Genomic DNA, 18,087 nt, shown 5'->3' with positions numbered 1-18,087 from the left:
GATAAATCTGAAGCTTTGGCCTTCCCAGACGCTCTTAAGGAGCGTTGGGGGCGATACCTTTCCCTTACACTGGGCTGGAGACTCTATCCGCTACCTTGCAGTTCAACTGTCCACAAATTTAACCCTTCTCTAGGGGCTTAATGTTGCCCCAGTTTTACGTCTCTCACAAGATAAAATGGGGGCATGGAAAGATTTCCCGCTATCCCTGGGGGGCCGGATAAACCTGTTCCAGATGGCCCTTTTGCTGAAGTGGCTCTATGTGCTCCAAAATGTGCCCCTTAGACTTAAGGCCAAGGACCTTTTAGCCATAAGTAAAGTTCCTTTTCGTGGAAAGGTAAAAAGTCGCGCATCTCTCTGAGGTGGTTACAAGGGGGGTGGGGGAGGGGAGGCATGGGAGTTCCCGACCTTGCTCTTCACAACATAAGCCAATAATCTGCACCTCTTGCGGGTCTGGATCATTGGTAAATCCCTATTTGTCAACCTTGAGGCAGAGAGGGTGTTAGTTTCCCCATTAGATCTATGTTACGTGCTTCAGGCCCCTTTAAAAGGCCTTCCCCCGTCTTTGCAATATCATATTTTATTAGAGCCTATGCGGTGGGCATGGACGCAGCTGACAAAGAAATTGGGCATCCCGAGGCTCTGTTTGTACCTTTTGCCTTTCTGGGGTAACTCTGCATTTACTCCTGGGTTGCACACTGCAGCCTTCCGCTTATGGGCGGATCAAGGAATGACACAGATTGGGCACATTCTAGATGGGGAGGGGATAATTCTGACATTTCAAGATTTGGTCGATCTTTATGGGCTGCGCTCGTCCCACCTTTTTTCTTACTTACAGGCCCGACACTGTGTTTTCTCTCTATCATAGGAATCTTGGACTCCCAGACTCTTCAATGCCATAAATAATGTGCTTTTACTGGAGAATCCACAGCCTCCCTCATTATCAAAATACTATAAAAATTTGCGAAGGATTGTTTCCCCGGATCCCATTTCTGTTTTGATGGCCCGCTGGAACAGGGAGGGAGTGTTCGCCTTGACTCCCTCGGTCTGGTTTCAGGCAAATCTCAGCCACCTCAATAAATATGTATTATAGAGAAATGCAATTTAAATGTTTGGGCCGGGCATACCTAACCCCTTATACCAGATATTTATATAAACTATCAGCCTCAGCTCTTATGTGTCAAGTGTCACCGGGCATTGGGTTCTCTATCCCATTTGTTTTGGGATTGTCCCCCGATTAAATGTTTCTGGGGCCGTATCGCTGCCTACCTTGCTGGAATACTTCATGTCCCGCTTCCCTTATCCCCAGAACTGTTTCTGTTCGATTGTATTCCCCCTTTGCAGGTTAGGGGTCAAGGACCCCGCCTTCTCCTCAAGAAGGCAAGTGTGGTTGGGAAACGCACGATTCTTCGACTCTGGACTGCGGCAGCCTCACCATCATTTTGGAGGTGGCAGAATCAGATCCATCGAATGATGCAAAGGGATAATATGGCCTCTCAGTTCTCCCCACACCATCGTCGGAAATTTTTGTCAATGTGGAACAGCTACATTCAAACGCTTCCTCATCGGGCCAGGAGTTTGATTCTGAATGACTGACGGCTGTGGGTTCCTGCGTAGGCGACCTGTGGGTGACGAGGACACCATTCCATTGTGGTTCTGGGAAGGAGTGGTTTTGGGAGAGGGAGGGGGGATCGGGGAGGGGTAGAGGGTGGAGGGAGGGTTACGGCAACGCATTGAACTCAGCAGTTTGATGGCTTGTTGTATTTCTTTATTATAAAATGAAGGTCATGTATTGTTATTCCCTGCAGAAGGCTCAGAGCGTAAGCCTCGCAGGATGATGGTATTTAGTATTGCAAAGAAAAATTGTTGAAACATAAGTTGACAGGTCTGAAGTGAAGGGACTGAGTCCTGAAGGAGTCCTAGGCTTCCAGCATGGTGTTTCATAATGTTTGGTTAGTGACTAATCAGAGTGAAGGGAATTACTGCAGAGACTGGAGGTGAGGATGAGATGCACAGAACTATCAGGATGAGAGCAGACATGGTCTGTTTCCATTGCCCACTTATTCCTCTCTGCAAACCACACAGCTTCCAAGCAGAGGTATTTAAATAATAATATGGAGTACACTTCTCTATATATGTCATTCTCTGTTGCTGTACAATTAATGATCATACTTCTTTTTATCCAACAGATCATGGACTAAGGAATAGAAGTGAAAGGCAGAGAATGTGTGATATGCAGCAGAGGGAGGAAGGGAAACGCAAAGATTCCTCCAGAGACAGTCCAGATCCTTCAGCTGACCGTGAAGGAAGTATTAATAAAGTAGCACCACCCAAGGTGAAAGAAAAAGTCCAAACAGGAGAGAGACTAAACATGTATATTGAACGAGGAACACATTTCAATCGCTGCCCAAATCTTGGACAAACTCAGAGATTAGAAGAAGGAGACAAACCATTTCAAAATGCCGATATCTGGGGAAGCTTCATTACAAACTCACTTTCTGTTGAGCAACAAGAGAAGACTGGATGTAGGAACAAGTTCACAGAGATGTCAAGTCACACATATTCCCAACACTATCATAGTAGAGAAAAAGAATATAAAGATACTGAAGGAGAGAAAAGAGCTAAAAAATCCAAATTTATAGCACATAGAACCATTCATGTGCAAAAGAAACCTTTGAAATGTTCTCAGTGTGAAAAATGCTTTGTCTGCAGAGCTGAGCTGGAAAGGCATGTAAGCATTCACTCGGGAGGAATACAGTTTCAGTGTACTGACTGTGAGGAAAGATTTACTAAGAAGTCAATGCTGATAAAACACCAAAAAAATCACAAACACAGCAAGATTTTTAAGTGTATTGAATGTGAAAAATGTTTTAGGTATAGAGCATGGCTTACAATCCATCAGAAAAGTCACAAAGGACAGAAGCCATTTAAATGTTCTGTATGTGATAAATGTTTCACTGAAAAATACAAACTACGAAGACATGAAATGACTCACATGCTGGATAAACCTTTTAAATGTTTTCAATGTGATAAATGTTTCAGTCAAAAATATGATCTTCGAATCCATGAAAGAATTCACATTTCTGGGAAACCATTTAGGTGTTCTGAATGTGCTAAATGTTTCAATATGAAATCTGATTTTAGAAGGCACGAAAGAATTCACACTGGTGAGAAACCATTTAAATGTTCTGAATGTGCTAAATGTTTCAGACGAAAAAGTCATCTGCAACTACATGAAATGACCCACAGAAATGAGAAATCATTTAAATGTTCTGAATGTGATAAAGCGTTCAATATGAAATCTAGTCTTAGAAAGCATGAAAGAAGCCACACTGGTGAGAAACAATTTAATTGTTCTGAATGTGATAAATGCTTCAATCTAAAATATAATCTTAGAAGGCATGAAAGAATCCACACCAATGAGAAACCGTTTAAATGTTCAGAATGTGATAAATGTTTTAATTTAAAATCTGACCTTGGAAGGCACGAAAGAATCCATACTGGTGAGAAACCATTTAAATGTTCTGAATGCGATAAATGTTTCAGTCGAAAAAGCCACCTGCAGCTACATGAAATGACCCATAAAAATGAGAAACCATTTAAATGTTCTGAATGTGATAAATGTTTCTGTCAGAAATCTAATCTTAGGAAGCATGAAAAAATCCACACTGGGGTTTAGGGATAAGATAATAGAGAAAATGAAGTAAGTGAATCTCCAATTCTTGCTGATTACCTTCACATGATGATCCTTTTGCATAACATCTAGAATAAATCTCAGCCAGGAGAATTATGATTGAAATATGATAGGAAGCAAAAAGAAAATTTCATACTGGTTGCTTGTCACCAAGGATAAAAAGGTGCTCACCCTTAGTCTAAGTACTAGGGCTAATGAAGGGTGGTATAGAGAGTGCTGAAATTTCAAGTGAAGAAAAAAACCCTGGTACAGCTATAGGCCATGAACCTACTGTAGCAGTAGATAGAGCACAGAAGCTAATGAAAAAATTAAGAGCATTATAGATAAAGAAATTGATGTCACAGACCAGATTTGCTGCTTAATCAGTCTATGCTGACCAAACTTTAAACCATAGGTTTTTAATCATGGGATTAAAATATTTGCATGTTTCATTGTTTTCTGGTTTTGGTTGCTAAACCTATCAGGCATGTCCATATGTTAAAAAAAACTTCCAAAATTAAGGGTTATTTTAGTGCCAGATAGTGTGGTGTGAAGCATGTGGTAAAAGGCAAGAGCAGGCCTCTTCCATCTCGGAGATCAGGAGTGACAGAAGAGAAATCAGGAGCAGTTTTGAAAGAAAATTACACAACTGAGCTAAAACATGGTTCCAGGAGTTGAGGAAAGACTTGACAGTGGTTGAAGGAGAGATTGTGAAGACTGAGCAAGAGGAAAGACCATGCATAGCAACTAGAGAAACTGCAAATGGGCTCTGAGGCCCTGCAGGCAGCAAACACAGAAGTACTCCAGAAACTGGAGGATCTAGAAAATAGACTGGGCGGCATAATATCCGCATTAGAGGGCTTCCAGAGCAGAGTGAACATGAGGATTACACTGCAGTGGTTCAAAAGCTCTCGAGGTGTATAGTAGGGAATATAGAGTCAGATCCCGTGAGCCTGCCGCAGATTGCTCTAGAATGAACACACAGGGCTTTTGGCCCACGGAGGAATAATTTGCCTAGGGATGTAATTGCATGTTTCTGGGATTTCTCATTAAGGACAAAATCATGGTTAAAGCCAAATCCCTAGGAGCATTCATAAGCTGGAAATATTTAATGATGTGATGATGCCAGTGACGTTCATGAGATACAGGGAAATGACACGACAACCACAGGCAGTGTTTAGGTGTGTTTAAATCTGCAATTGCAAATACTAAATGAGATTTTCTGATTAGAAGAATTAATCAGACTTGTAGCCATCCCAGATAACTTTTTCAGAGAGTAAATAATTTAACTAGTGCAAACATTGATGGCGCTCCAAATCCACAGTCTGTATTATTACCCTCAAATTGTGAAGCCTTTGCTACTTATTTTAAAAACAAAATCCAGGACATCTCTGTAATGTTTCAGAATCTTCCTTATATAGATTGCTTGTATTACGCAGAAATGCATAGAATTTCCATCTACCTCTCAGGGAGAAGTCATTCAAACAGTTGCTGCCGTGAACGATACCTCATGTCCTCTCAACTCTGTCTCAACAGCAGTGTTAAAAATGATTAGAGATGATATCTCATCTTTCCTACTGATATAATTAATTTCTCACTTAAAGAAGTTCACCTGCCTATTAATTTAAAGCATGCATCAGTGAGGCCTATACTAAAAAAAAACCTTCATTAGATCCAAAACTATTTGGTAACTAGCATCAGATTTTGTCATTACCATTAATTGAGGCTGTAGTGTTAAGATAGCTTAATGATTACCTTCAAGAATGCTGGTAATTATAAGGAAAGGAATGAAGAATAAAATAGAGAATATAATACCTCTGTATTGCTCCATGGTGCGACCTCATCTTGAATATTGTGTGCAGTTCTGGTCACCACATCTCAAAAAAGATATAGCAGAATTAGAAAAGGTATAGGAAAGGGCAACCAAAATGAGTCCCCATGAGGGAAAGGCTAAAGAGGTTAGGACTCTTCAGCTTGGAGAAGAGATGGCTGAGGGGAGATATAAAATAATGAGTGAAGTGGAATGAGTAAATGATAATCGATTGTTTACTCTTTCAAAAAATATAAAGGCTAGGAGACACTCAATGAAGTTACTAAGTGATACACTTAAAACTAATAAGTGAAAATATTTTTTTATTCCACTTATAATTAAGCTCTGGAATTTGTAGCCAGAGGATGTGGTGAAAGCTGTTAGTGTAGTTGCATTTAAAAAAAGGTTTGGACAAGTTCCTGGAGGAAAAGTCCATAAACCATTATTAAGGTAGGGTTACAGAAATCCACTTGTTACACTGGGATAAGCAGCATGGTATTTATCTACCCCTTGGGATCCTGCCAGGCACTTGTGACCTTGATTGACCACTGTTGAAAACAGGATACTGGGCTTGATGGACCATTGGTCTTACCCAGTGTGGCAAGTCTTATGTCTAAGAGTGTGTAATTTTGGACCCTTAGTTTGATTTTAGGAATTTGTTAACATTGAATTGTTATTGATGTCTACTGTTGACATCATTATGAATGGCTTTGATTGGTCAAAATTTTGTTCTGGTTGGTTTAGATATCACGGCGGCCTTTGACACTGTGAATCACGAAGTGTTAATTCATCATCCTTCAGAATTTATGATTGGTGATCATACTATTGTAATTTGCTCACAGATAAAAAACTTGGACATAATTCTTGATTCTAGCCTTTCTATGAAACCACAAATAAATGCTGGGGCAAAGACTACCTTTTTTAAACTTAGGTAACTTCGTAATCTGAAGCCATTACTTCTACCACCAGATTTTAAGACAGTTCTCCAGGATTTAGTATTCAACAGTAATGCCCTGTATTTGGGTCTGTCATCGTCCACTTTACGTGTACTTCAAGTTGCAGAAAATTCCACTGCCAGAGTCCTGGCTAACAGCGAGAAGTGGCAACTCATTATTCTGGCGCTTTACAACCTGCATTGACTTCCGATCGAGGTAAGAGTAAAATATAAAGTTGTCTCTGTGGTTCAAAAATTTATTGACAGTAACTGACTACCCATGGCTTGGCGCTCTGCTTAAATCTGTAATCCATAGCAGGCACTTACGTCCTCACAGTCCCAATTACTTACCATTCCCTCAATCGCCTCTGCTCGATTTGATGAGACATGAGAGAGGACGTCTTCCATCGCTGGCCCTTTTAGGTGGAACAGCCTCCCAAAATACTTAAAGTTGAAAACCTGTACCAAGTTGTTTTAAAATATGCTAAAATTACACTTATTTAAATTAGCATTTGACCATCTCAACACGTAGTATATTTTGACATGATGCTTTTGATTTACTTATCTGTTTATTGTTTGTCTTGATTTCATGTTTGTAATCTTGTAAACTGCCTGGAACTCTACCTAGGCGGTCTATAACATTTTAAAATAAATAAGATAAGTCATCCTTAAAAGTGGCAGTGTGCGCTATCATTTGCTGTTTCCTCATGGGTTTTTTTTCACTACTGGAGGCTCAATTTTCAGAGTCAAAATTATGAAAGGGGGGAGGAGGGAAGGTGCTATCAAAAGCTAGATTGTAGCCTGAGATTCGGACACAAGAAAAGCTGGATAAGTTGGCCGCTGCAAAGAATGCCAACAAGGAACAAGACCGGCATTGAAAGTTCATATTTGGGAATCCGACTTTAATTCTGTTCACTATACAGTCAAATACTAAATTATACAAGATTACAGAATTAACCCAGTGTCTATTATCTCTAAACTCTTAACAGTTTCTAACAGTGGCAAACAAATATTACGTATTAACGACAGCACAAAAAGACCAAATGGTCCCTCCAATCTGCCCAGCAAGTTTCTTACGGTAGAACTGCCACTCCATGCAGGTAACCCTCAAGCCATATGTCAATGGTAGTAATGTTGACAATCAAAACCAAGCACAGTCAAACCCATAACAAAATCACCGCTAGAAACATTTTTTTACAGGGTGAGCCGCCATCTTGTTAATGCAGACAGTGCTGCTTGAACGTGCTTTGCTTTTGGACTTGGCGGTAGAAGCAGTCCTGCGCTTTTTCCCTAATGTCTGCATATCAGTAACCTAGACTGTAAAAGTCAGGGTCCAGGGGTGGCCGTTGTCTGAATCCTATTCCCTTTTTTCCCCCCTGCCATTGAAGCAGAGAGCGATGTTGCAGTTGCATTAAATCATGAAAGCTTTTGTTAGGGAAAGTAGCTGCCACTCCACGCTGGTTACCCCCATCCACCCTTTTCTTCATTTCCATCCTTTAGCATTTAGGGATCCACAGTGTTTACCCCATGCCTTTTTGAATTCGTTTACTGTTTTTGTCTTCACCACCTCTTCCATCAGGGCATTCCAGGCATCCACCACCCTCTCCATGAAGAAATATTTCCTGATGTTGATTCTGAGTTGTCCCCCTGAAGTTTTATTTTGTAATCTCTATATTTACTGTTTGCTTTCCAGTGGAAGAGGTTTGTGAATCGTGCATCATTAAAACTTTTCAGGTATCTGAAGGTTTGTATGATTTCTCCCCTGCACCTCCTCTCTTCCAGGGTATAAATATTTAGATCCTTCAACGTCTCTTCATAAGTCTTCCAATATGACCATTCTGGTTGCCCTTCTCTGAATTGCCTCCATCCTGTCTCTGCCCCTTTTTGAGATACAGGCTCCAGAACTGAACACAGTACTGTAGGTGAGGCCTCACCAAGAACCTATACAAGGACATTATTTCCTTTTTCTTGCTGGTTATTCCTCTCTGGAGCCCAGCACTCTTCTGGCTTTAGCTATTGCCTTGTCACATTGCTTCGCCACCTTCAGATTGCCAGACACTTATCACTCCAAGGTCCCTCTCCCGGTCCTTGCACATTAGTCTTTCATTGCCCATCCCATAAAGCTCTTTATGTGATGGGCACTTCAGATGCAGGACTCTGCACTTCATGGCATTAAATCCCAGCTTCCAAACCTTCGACCACTCTTCAAGCTTTCTTAAATCACATTTAATTCTCTCTGCTCCTTCAAGCATGTTGACTTTGTTGCAGATCTTAGTATCTGCAAATAGACAGACTTTGCTTTCTATCCCTTCCGTAATGTCTTCCCAAAGATATTGAACAGATCCTTGTGGCACTCCACCTAATACCATTCTCTCTTCAGAGTAGGTTCCATTTACCATTTATATGCTGTCTCTTGTCAGTCAACCAGTTTGTAACGTACTTCACTACCTTGGCGCTGAGTCCCAAGCTTCTCATTTTATTCATGAGCCGCCTAAGCAGGACTGTATTGAAAGCTTTGCTGAAATCCAAGTAAATCACATCGACTGCTCTTTTTTGATCCAATTCTCTAGTCACCTAATCAAAAAAATCAATCATTCATCTGACAGAACCTTATCTTGGTCAATTCATGCTGCCTTGGGTCCAGCAACCCAACAGCTTGTAGATATTTCACTATCCATTCCTTCAGAATAGTCTCCATTAATTTTCCCACCACCAAAGTGAGGCTAACTGGTCTGTGGGTTCCAGCCTCCTCTCTGCTCCCACTCTTGTGAAGTGGACTACTACTACTCTTCTCTAGTCATTTGCTACCACTCCCATTTGCAGGGATCTGGTGACCAGCTTTTTTAGCGGACCTGCCAGCACATCTCTGAGGTCCCTCAGTATCCTGGGATGTACCTCATCCAGCCTCATTGCTTTGTCCACTTTCAGTTTTCCTAGCTCTTTCCATACATTCTCTTTAGTAAACAGAGTTTCATCTACCCTACCACCATCTACGGTCTTCTTAATCAGCAATGGACCTTTGCCTGGGTCTTCATTAGAGAACACCGAGCTGACATATTTTTTAAAATATTTCTGCCATTTCTTCGTCTCTCTCTACACATTGCTCCTCATCACCTTTCAGTTTCTCTATCCCACTTCTTTCTCTGATATATCTGAAAAATGTTTTGTCATCTAGCTTTACCTCTTAGGCAAATCCTTTCTTCTGCTTGACCTTTTGCTTTCTTGATTACTTTCTTCGTCTCCCTCAGTTTCACCAGATATTCTTCCTTGTGTTCCTCTTTTTGGGATTCTTTATACATTTTGAATGCTGTTCTTTTTGCCTTTATTTTTTTCTGACCTCGCTTTTGGGAACCAGATCGGTTTCTTTTTCCTCTTACTTTTCTATGTTGTCTTTGTAATAGCTCCTTTTAATTTAGCCCACTGATGTTCCACCTCACCCATTTTCTCCCAGTCCTCTAGTTCTTCCTCTAGGAACATCTCCATTTTGACACAGTCTGTATTTTTTAAATGCAAAACCTGGGTCTTCGTATGATTTCTCTGTATCCTATTTGTGATATCAAACCATACCGTCTGATGAACACTGGTGCTCAGGTGGGCATCTACTTGGACATTAGAGACATTGCCCCCATTTCTGAGCACTAGGTTGAGTATAACCCCCTCCCTTGTGGGTTCCATTACCATTTGTTTGAGCAGAGTCTCTTGAAGGGCATCCGCTATCTCTCTATTTCTTGTAGATTCTGCAGAAAAGATGCTCCAATACACATCCAGCAGATTAAAATCTCCAATGAGCAACAATTCTCCCTTCTTTCCCATCTTTGTTATCTTTGACCAGATCTCTGTTCAGTTCTTCTGTTTGAGTTGGAAGCCTGTAGACCACACCAATAAAAATGGAAGGTCCATCTTCTGTTTTAGGACAGTCTATAATGCTTCTTCCCTACCCTATATCCCTTGCAGTTCCGTTGCTTGGATATGTTTTTTGACATAAGGAGCTACTCGTCCCCCTTTTCTGTCTTCTCTGTCCTGCCTTAGCAAGTTATAGCTTGGGATGGCTGTATCCCAGTCATGAGAATCAATGAACCATGTCTCTGTAACAGCAACAATGTCAAAGTCTGCTTTCACCATTAGGGCCTGCAGGCCTGGGATTTTATTGCCCAGACTATGAGCATTTGTGGTTCTAGCAGAAACGTCATGCTTTCGTGGACTTGAAATGGACTATCCTGGACCAAGTCCGATTACCTCCTCGCGGGGGTGATCGGACTCGTTTTTTAAACAAGCGAGAAGCCTTTTGGATTTTCACTTTGCAATCTCAAACACCAACAGGGTTAAATGAATTATTAGACTGGAAATCAATTTTGTAATTGGTGAAGTTCAAATAATCGCGCCTTGAACGGAGTTTGTTTCTTTTCTTTTTTTGTTTACTTTTCTGATTGGCTGGATTTCTGTATACGTCATTGTTCAGAGCTGGATGGAGATTGGCTGCTCAGCTATCTCAACATCATGTTTAAATGGACGCTTCCGTTAGCCTATAGCGTTTTCAGCCTTGGACAGAGTCGTAAGACCTACGCTTCGAACCTAGCAGGCAAGGGCCCAACACTGACCGACGAGACATCGGAAGAGGACCAACTCCCTGATGAAAGGTCTCAGTGCAGACCTGAAACGTGGCTGCGTCGGTGACCCACCAAACCACCAGATAAGTCGGCGTGTTGTAGGAGCTTTTTTAAGCCATAAGAGACTGCCGGTTAAGCCTACTTAGGTCGCGCCATTAGCGGCTTTTCAATACCCATACCCTTCTTTGGGATCAGTTTACAAGGCTGTAAGGAGCGTTCACTTGATAACATTTTGAATAATTCCAACACTTGAGTGTATTTTTGCACCGTTATCAATATAGTAAAATCTTTTCAGACTAACAGAAGAAAAATTTTTCAAAAAAAAGCTTTTTGATAGTAATATTGTTTTGTACACACAGTGCACATATTGGTCTGAGGAGGGATGTTTATGATTACAATTTACAGTCATATTACCCCGGTTGGGGATTTATGATTATGCATATGAAATATTCCTCTCCTTCCAAAAAAATTTTTTGGTTTTGTTAACAGTTGAATTTTTTCACTCTTTTTTTGAGGATTTAAGTGTTTCAGTTGTTATACTTATTTGAAGGTTCCGTTTTTGAGGTTTGAATTAGCATAGCAAGGATCCTTCTCAAATTGATTGGGTGCCCATTGATAATAGCAGTAAATGATGACATAGACTTAATTGGCATCTCAGAGACATGGTGGAAAGAGGATAACCAATGGGACAGTGCTATACCGGGGTACAAATTATATCGCAATGACAGAGAGGAGCAGTCGGGAGGAGGTGTGGCGCTTTATGTCCGGGATGGCATAGAGTCCAACAGGATAAACATCCTGCATGAGACTAAATACAAAATTGAATCTTTATGGGTAGAAATCCCTTGTGTGTCGGGGAAGACTGTAGTGATAGGGGTATACTACCGTCCACCTGGTCAAGATGGTGAGATGGACAGTGAAATGCTAAGAGAAATTAGGGAAGCTAACCAAACTGGTAGTGCAGTAATAATGGGAGACTTCAATTACCCCAATATAGACTGGGTAAATGTATCATCGGGTCACGCTAGAGAGATAACGTTCCTGGATGGAATAAATGATAGCTTTATGGAGCAATTGGTTCAGGAACCGACGAGAGAGGGAGCAATTTTAGATCTAATTCTCAGTGGAGCACAGAACTTGGTGAGAGAGGTAACGGTGGTGGGGCCGCTTGGCAATAGTGATCATAATATGATCAAATTTGATTTAATGACTGGAAAAGGAACAGTGTGCAAATCCAAGGCTCTCATGCTAAACTTTCAAAAGGGAAACTTTGATAAAATGAGAAAAATTGTTAGAAAAAAACTGAAAGGAGCAGCTACAAAAGTAAAAAATGTCCAAGAGGCGTGGTCATTGTTAAAAAATACCATTCTAGAAGCACAGTCCAGATGTATTCCACACATTAAGAAAGGTGGAAAGAAGGCAAAACGATTACCGGCATGGTTAAAAGGGGAGGTGAAAGAAGCTATTTTAGCCAAAAGATCTTCATTCAAAAATTGGAAGAAGGATCCAACAGAAGAAAATAGGATAAAGCATAAACATTGGCAAGTTAAATGTAAGACATTGATAAGACAGGCTAAGAGAGAATTCAAAAAGAAGTTGGCTGTAGAGGCAAAAACTCACAGTAAAAACTTTTTAAAATATATCCGAAGCAGAAAGCCTGTGAGGGAGTCAGTTGGACCGTTAGATGATCGAGGGGTTAAAGGGGCACTTAGAGAAGATAAGGCCATCGCGGAAAGATTAAATGATTTCTTTGCTTCGGTGTTTACTGAAGAGGATGTTGGGGAGGTACCCGTAATGGAGAAGGTTTTCATGGGTAATGATTCAGATGGACTGAATCAAATCACAGTGAACCTAGAAGATGTGGTAGGCCTGATTGACAAACTGAAGAGTAGTAAATCACCTGGACTGGATGGTATACACCCCAGAGTTCTGAAGGAACTAAAAATGAAATTTCAGACCTATTAGTAAAAATTTGTAACTTATCATTAAAATCATCCATTGTACCTGAAGACTGGAGGATAGCAAATGTAACCCCAATATTTAAAAAGGGCTCCAGGGGCGATCCGGGAAACTACAGACCGGTTAGCCTGACTTCAGTGCCAGGAAAAATAGTGGAAAGTGTTCTAAACATCAAAATCACAGAACATATAGAAAGACATGGTTAATGGAACAAAGTCAGCATGGCTTTACCCAGGGCAAGTCTTGCCTCACAAATCTGCTTCACTTTTTTGAAGGAGTTAATAAACATGTGGATAAAGGTGAACCGGTAGATATAGTATACTTGGATTTTCAGAAGGCGTTTGACAAAGTTCCTCATGAGAGGCTTCTAGGAAAAGTAAAAAGTCATGGGATAGGTGGCGATGTCCTTTCGTGGATTGCAAACTGGCTAAAAGACAGGAAACAGAGAGTAGGATTAAATGGGCAATTTTCTCAGTGGAAGGGAGTGGACAGTGGAGTGGCTCAGGGATCTGTATTGGGACCCTTACTGTTCAATATATTTATAAATGATCTGGAAAGAAATACGACGAGTGAGATAATCAAATTTGCAGATGACACAAAATTGTTCAGAGTAGTTAAATCACAAGCAGATTGTGATAAATTGCAGGAAGACCTTGTGAGACTGGAAAATTGGGCATCCAAATGGCAGATGAAATTTAATGTGGATAAGTGCAAGGTGATGCATATAGGGAAAAATAACCCATGCTATAATTACACAATGTTGGGTTCCATATTAGGTGCTACAACCCAAGAAAGAGATCTAGGTGTCATAGTGGATAACACATTGAAATCGTCGGTGCGGTGTGCTGCGGCAGTCAAAAAAGCAAACAGAATGTTGGGGATTATTAGAAAAGGAATGATGAATAAAACGGAAAATGTCATAATGCCTCTGTATCGCTCCATGGTGAGACCGCACCTTGAATACTGTGTACAATTCTGGTCGCCGCATCTCAAAAAAGATATAATTGCGATGGAGAAGGTACAGAGAAGGGCTACCAAATGATAAAGGGAATGGAACAACTCCCCTATGAGGAAAGACTAAAGAGGTTAGGACTTTTCAGCTTGGAGAAGAGACAACCGAGGGGGGATATGATAGAGGTGTTTAAAATCATGAGAGGTCTAGAACGGGTAGATGTGAATCGGTTATTTACTCTTTCAGATAGTAGAAAGACTAGGGGGCACTCCATGAAGTTAGCATGGGGCACATTTAAAACTAATCGGAGAAAGTTCTTTTTTACTCAACGCAAAATTAAACTCTGGAATTTGTTGCCAGAGAATGTGGTTCGTGCAGTTAGTATAGCTGTGTTTAAAAAAGGATTGGATAAGTTCTTGGAGGAGAAGTCCATTACCTGCTATTAAGTTCACTTAGAGAATAGCCACTGCCATTAGCAATGGTTACATGGAATAGACTTAGTTTTTGGGTACTTGCCAGGTTCTTGTGGCCTGGATTGGCCACTGTTGGAAACAGGATGCTGGGCTTGATGGACCCTTGGTCTGACCCAGTATGGCATTTTCTTATGTTCTTATGTTCTTACCCACCTGCAACCTCAGGCACAAGACCCCCCCCCCCCCCCCCCAAACCCTGAAACCCTAGCTGGGAATGAGATATTCTCTTACCCACCCCAAGTGCCTCCAGCACTGCTCTGACAGCAGCAGCACTACAAGTGTAAGAGATTATCTCATTCCCGGCATTGGTTTTCAAGATCCGGGTGAGGACGGGCAGCGTCTCCAAATGATTCTATATCGTGCATACCTTGACAGGAATGAACCTCGTTCATAAGCCAGGGTAGGTTGGAAATGATCTCAATCGTTTTATTGCTAGGGCTGTCTTAATGAAGAGCCCTCTCAGCTACAAATGATGCGACTGTGACTCCTCTGCTATGGTGGCTTAGGATTCCGAGTGGTGTTAGGGTAGAGAGAGATTGCACTGGAATCTAACTGGGGTTACAGACTAAAAAGGGTTACCACACACGCTGCTCTCTTTCTGACCAGGTATTAAAAATAAATGGGAACTTCCACCCAGACCATGGCACTCCCGGAGATTGGGAGGGGAAACCGGGAGTAAAAGCGATAGATTTTAAATAGCAAAGCTTCAGTTCAAGGTCACAACAATTTTTATTGTATAATCAATATTTTCAAAAAAGCAAATGGCAGGAACTGAAATTACCATAAATAAATATACCGTCAATAATTAAACAAGTTTAAAGTACTTCTCTATTATATAAGATTAATAAGGCTAGACAACGGGATATTAAGCGTCCTTCCTGCAATCTTTGCTCTCTTTAATTACAGAGTTGAGCTAAAATATGCTACTTTCCCTCAGATAAGTTACTTTATAATCTCTTTTATTGCTTTTCTCTTGTATTTCCTTCTTATGTGAGTCTCTATAGGCCTATGTTCTGTCTTCTGTTTTGTGTTACATTTAAAACCTGTCCCAGTCTGGCCAGCCCCAGTTTGCGTATGTGCCCTAATCTCTCTGCAGAATTTCCCGATGGATGCCTGGAGAGCTGTATTATTTCTTCTTTTTTTTTTTTTCTGTCCTTTCTCCATCTTCTACCCTCTAGATTCCATGTTAAATAATATCTGGCAGCATTGTTTTCCTTTTTATCTAGCTGGTCAAATAAAAAAATAACAAAGGAGTGTCCATGTCTAGCCCTTTTATACTTTTGTGTCACATTCTCATTCATTCTTTATCACCGAAAGCATTATATTTTCCAGTCTTTGATATCGATTTTTCAAATCTCTATTCTAGACTGTTAAGATGCTATAAATAGGAAGAGGTTGTCTTACTTTCTGACTTATTGTTCTGTTAAATTTGACAGCAGTGGCCATACCATGGGTGGACTAGGGTGGGCAGTGGCCAACATACTTTGGGCTCAGGCCCATACAATCAGGCCTATCCAACACTGGAAGATTTCCTGCATCCACTCTGCCAGCTAAAGGAGAGATCCTGTATCATGGAAGCGGTGGATCTCATGCTATGATGCCTGAAGAAAGAGAGGTCCTGTAATGTGGCCGCCAGGACTCCCATCCCATCATGACTGAAGAAGGAGAGGGCCTGCAGTGTGGTTGCCATAGATCCCATCCCGCATTGCCTGAAAAAGAGGTGTGGCAGTGACTGAAGAAGAAGCCCTGTGTGTGTGTGTGTGTGTGTGTGTGTGTGTCTATGAGAGCGAAAGCCTGTAAGTGTATGTGATAGAAGCTTATGTATATATGTGAGAGTGGGAGCCTCTGTGTGTGACAGAAGCCTAAATGTGTGTGTGTGGGGGGGGGGGGGGGGGGAGCCTGTGATGGTGAGAGCCTGTATGTGTGTGGAGCCTATGAGTAATAAACTCTGTGTCTGTGTGTGAGGGAGCCTGTGAGAAAGCACAAGCCTATGGGTATGAGCCTGTGCAAGAAAGCATGTGAGAGTTATAGTGTGTGTGTGTGTGTGTGTGTGTGTGTGTGTGTGTGTGTGTGTGTGTGTGTGGAAGTCTGTGAGAGTGAAAGCCTATGTGGTGTGTATATATATATATATATATATGTGAGGATGCCTGTGAGAGAAAGCATGTGCATGTGTGTGAGCTTCTAATGGAAAGCATATGAGAGTGAGAGTTTGTTTGTGTGAGAGAAAGCATGTGAGAGAGCCTGTGTGTGTGATAGGGAGCCTGAAGAGAAAGCATATGAGAATGAGATCCTGTGTGTGTGCGTGAGAGGGAGGAAGGGGAGAAGAAAGAGAAAAGAGACCATGAAAAAGAAATTAGAAAAAAAACAATAAGGGAAAAGTGGAAAAAAAGATCAGATCAAACCAATTAGAAAAATAAAAAGGCCAGACAACAAAAGTAAAAGAAAATTATTTTGAGTTTTATTGATTGGAATATTCCATTATTGGGAATGTGCAAGTATTGGGCTGGATTTTAAAAAGTATGCACAGGATACATTTGTGCGAACTAGCCTAAGAGCTAGTGGGGAGATAATCCTAGGCTGTACTACTTCAGCTCCTCAACTCACCCTTCTGGTAACAATCTCCATGGGGAACCACAAATTTACCACTCTGGCACTGGTAGACTCCGGCACGGGAGGAAACTTCCTCACAAAAGCTCTGGCAGACCATCTGAAGCTACCGACAGTTCCTCGGGAGACACCACTTATCATTTCCTCCATCTATGGAGAACCATTTCCTGGTCAGATTATCACAACTACTTCCCCACTGCACCTCCGCACCGGCCTCCTGCACGTAAAACAGATAACATTTTATATCATTGACAAGGCAGAGCAACCCATAGTTTTGGTGTTCCCCTGGTTGCAGCGCTGCTCACCCCAATTTCACTGGGAGATATTACAGCTTACCCATTGGGGGCCCCACTGTCATGGCTCATGCCACCTTCAAGTCAGACCCCAGCAGCAGATCCTGTGGCCACGACCTTGATAGGTCCACTCCTGCAGTACGCAGACTTTGCGGACATGTTCTCCAATAGCAAGGCAGAGGTGTTACCGGAACACCGGACCTCGAACTGCGCCATTAATCTCCAGCCAGGAATTATCTCATCAAGGGGTAGGGTAATACCCCCTGTCTCCTTCAGAAACTACGGCCATGTCGCAGTACGTTCAAGAGAATCTTGACAATGGATTCATCAGACCCTCCATCGCACCTGCAGGAGCCGGCTTCTTCTTTGTGTCCAAAAATGACAGGACGCTACGCCCTTGCATTGGTTAGAGGCTCAAAACAATAACGAAAAAGGATTGGTACCCCTTGCCCCTCATCCCAGAACTCCTAGACTGAGTTCAGGACGCCAGAATATTTACCAAATTGACTTATGCGAAGCATATAACCTCATTCACATCAAGCCTGGTGACGAATGGAAGATTGCTTTTAATACACGGGATGGCCTTTACGAATATCTGGTAATGCTGCTCAAACTCTGCAATGTTCCCACAGTATTTCAAAACATGATGAACAAGATCTTCAGAGATCTTCTCTACATATTGGTAGTAGTATACCTTGACATCCTTGTATATTTTAGGGACCTTCCATCCCATTGTCGGGACGTCCGCCAGGTCCTTCAGTGTCTACGGACTTACAAGCTGT

General features: G+C 41.6%; 1 protein-coding gene across 2 annotated transcripts in view; it reads left to right on the top strand.

The window, feature by feature from the left end:
* The window catches only part of LOC115085916 (gastrula zinc finger protein XlCGF26.1-like), a 41,238-nt gene extending 35,748 nt beyond the window's left edge, over positions 1-5,490 (top strand). The window contains exon 6 of one of the 2 annotated variants that reach the window (XM_029592454.1): positions 2,187-5,490. In XM_029592454.1, the coding sequence (XP_029448314.1) occupies positions 2,187-3,676 (1,490 nt within the window). In that variant the 3' untranslated portion in view covers positions 3,677-5,490. Of the gene's footprint in view, positions 1-1,341; positions 1,662-2,186 lie in introns of those variants that run through there. The other variant, XM_029592455.1, reaches the window with a different exon arrangement.
* Positions 5,491-18,087: the final 12,597 nt, after the last annotated feature.

The sequence above is a fragment of the Rhinatrema bivittatum genome, chromosome 2, assembly GCF_901001135.1.
Source record: "Rhinatrema bivittatum chromosome 2, aRhiBiv1.1, whole genome shotgun sequence".
NCBI lineage: Eukaryota > Metazoa > Chordata > Amphibia > Gymnophiona > Rhinatrematidae > Rhinatrema > Rhinatrema bivittatum.
The sequence above is the reverse complement of the archived record's forward strand: the minus strand, read 5'-3'. Positions and strand labels throughout refer to the sequence as shown.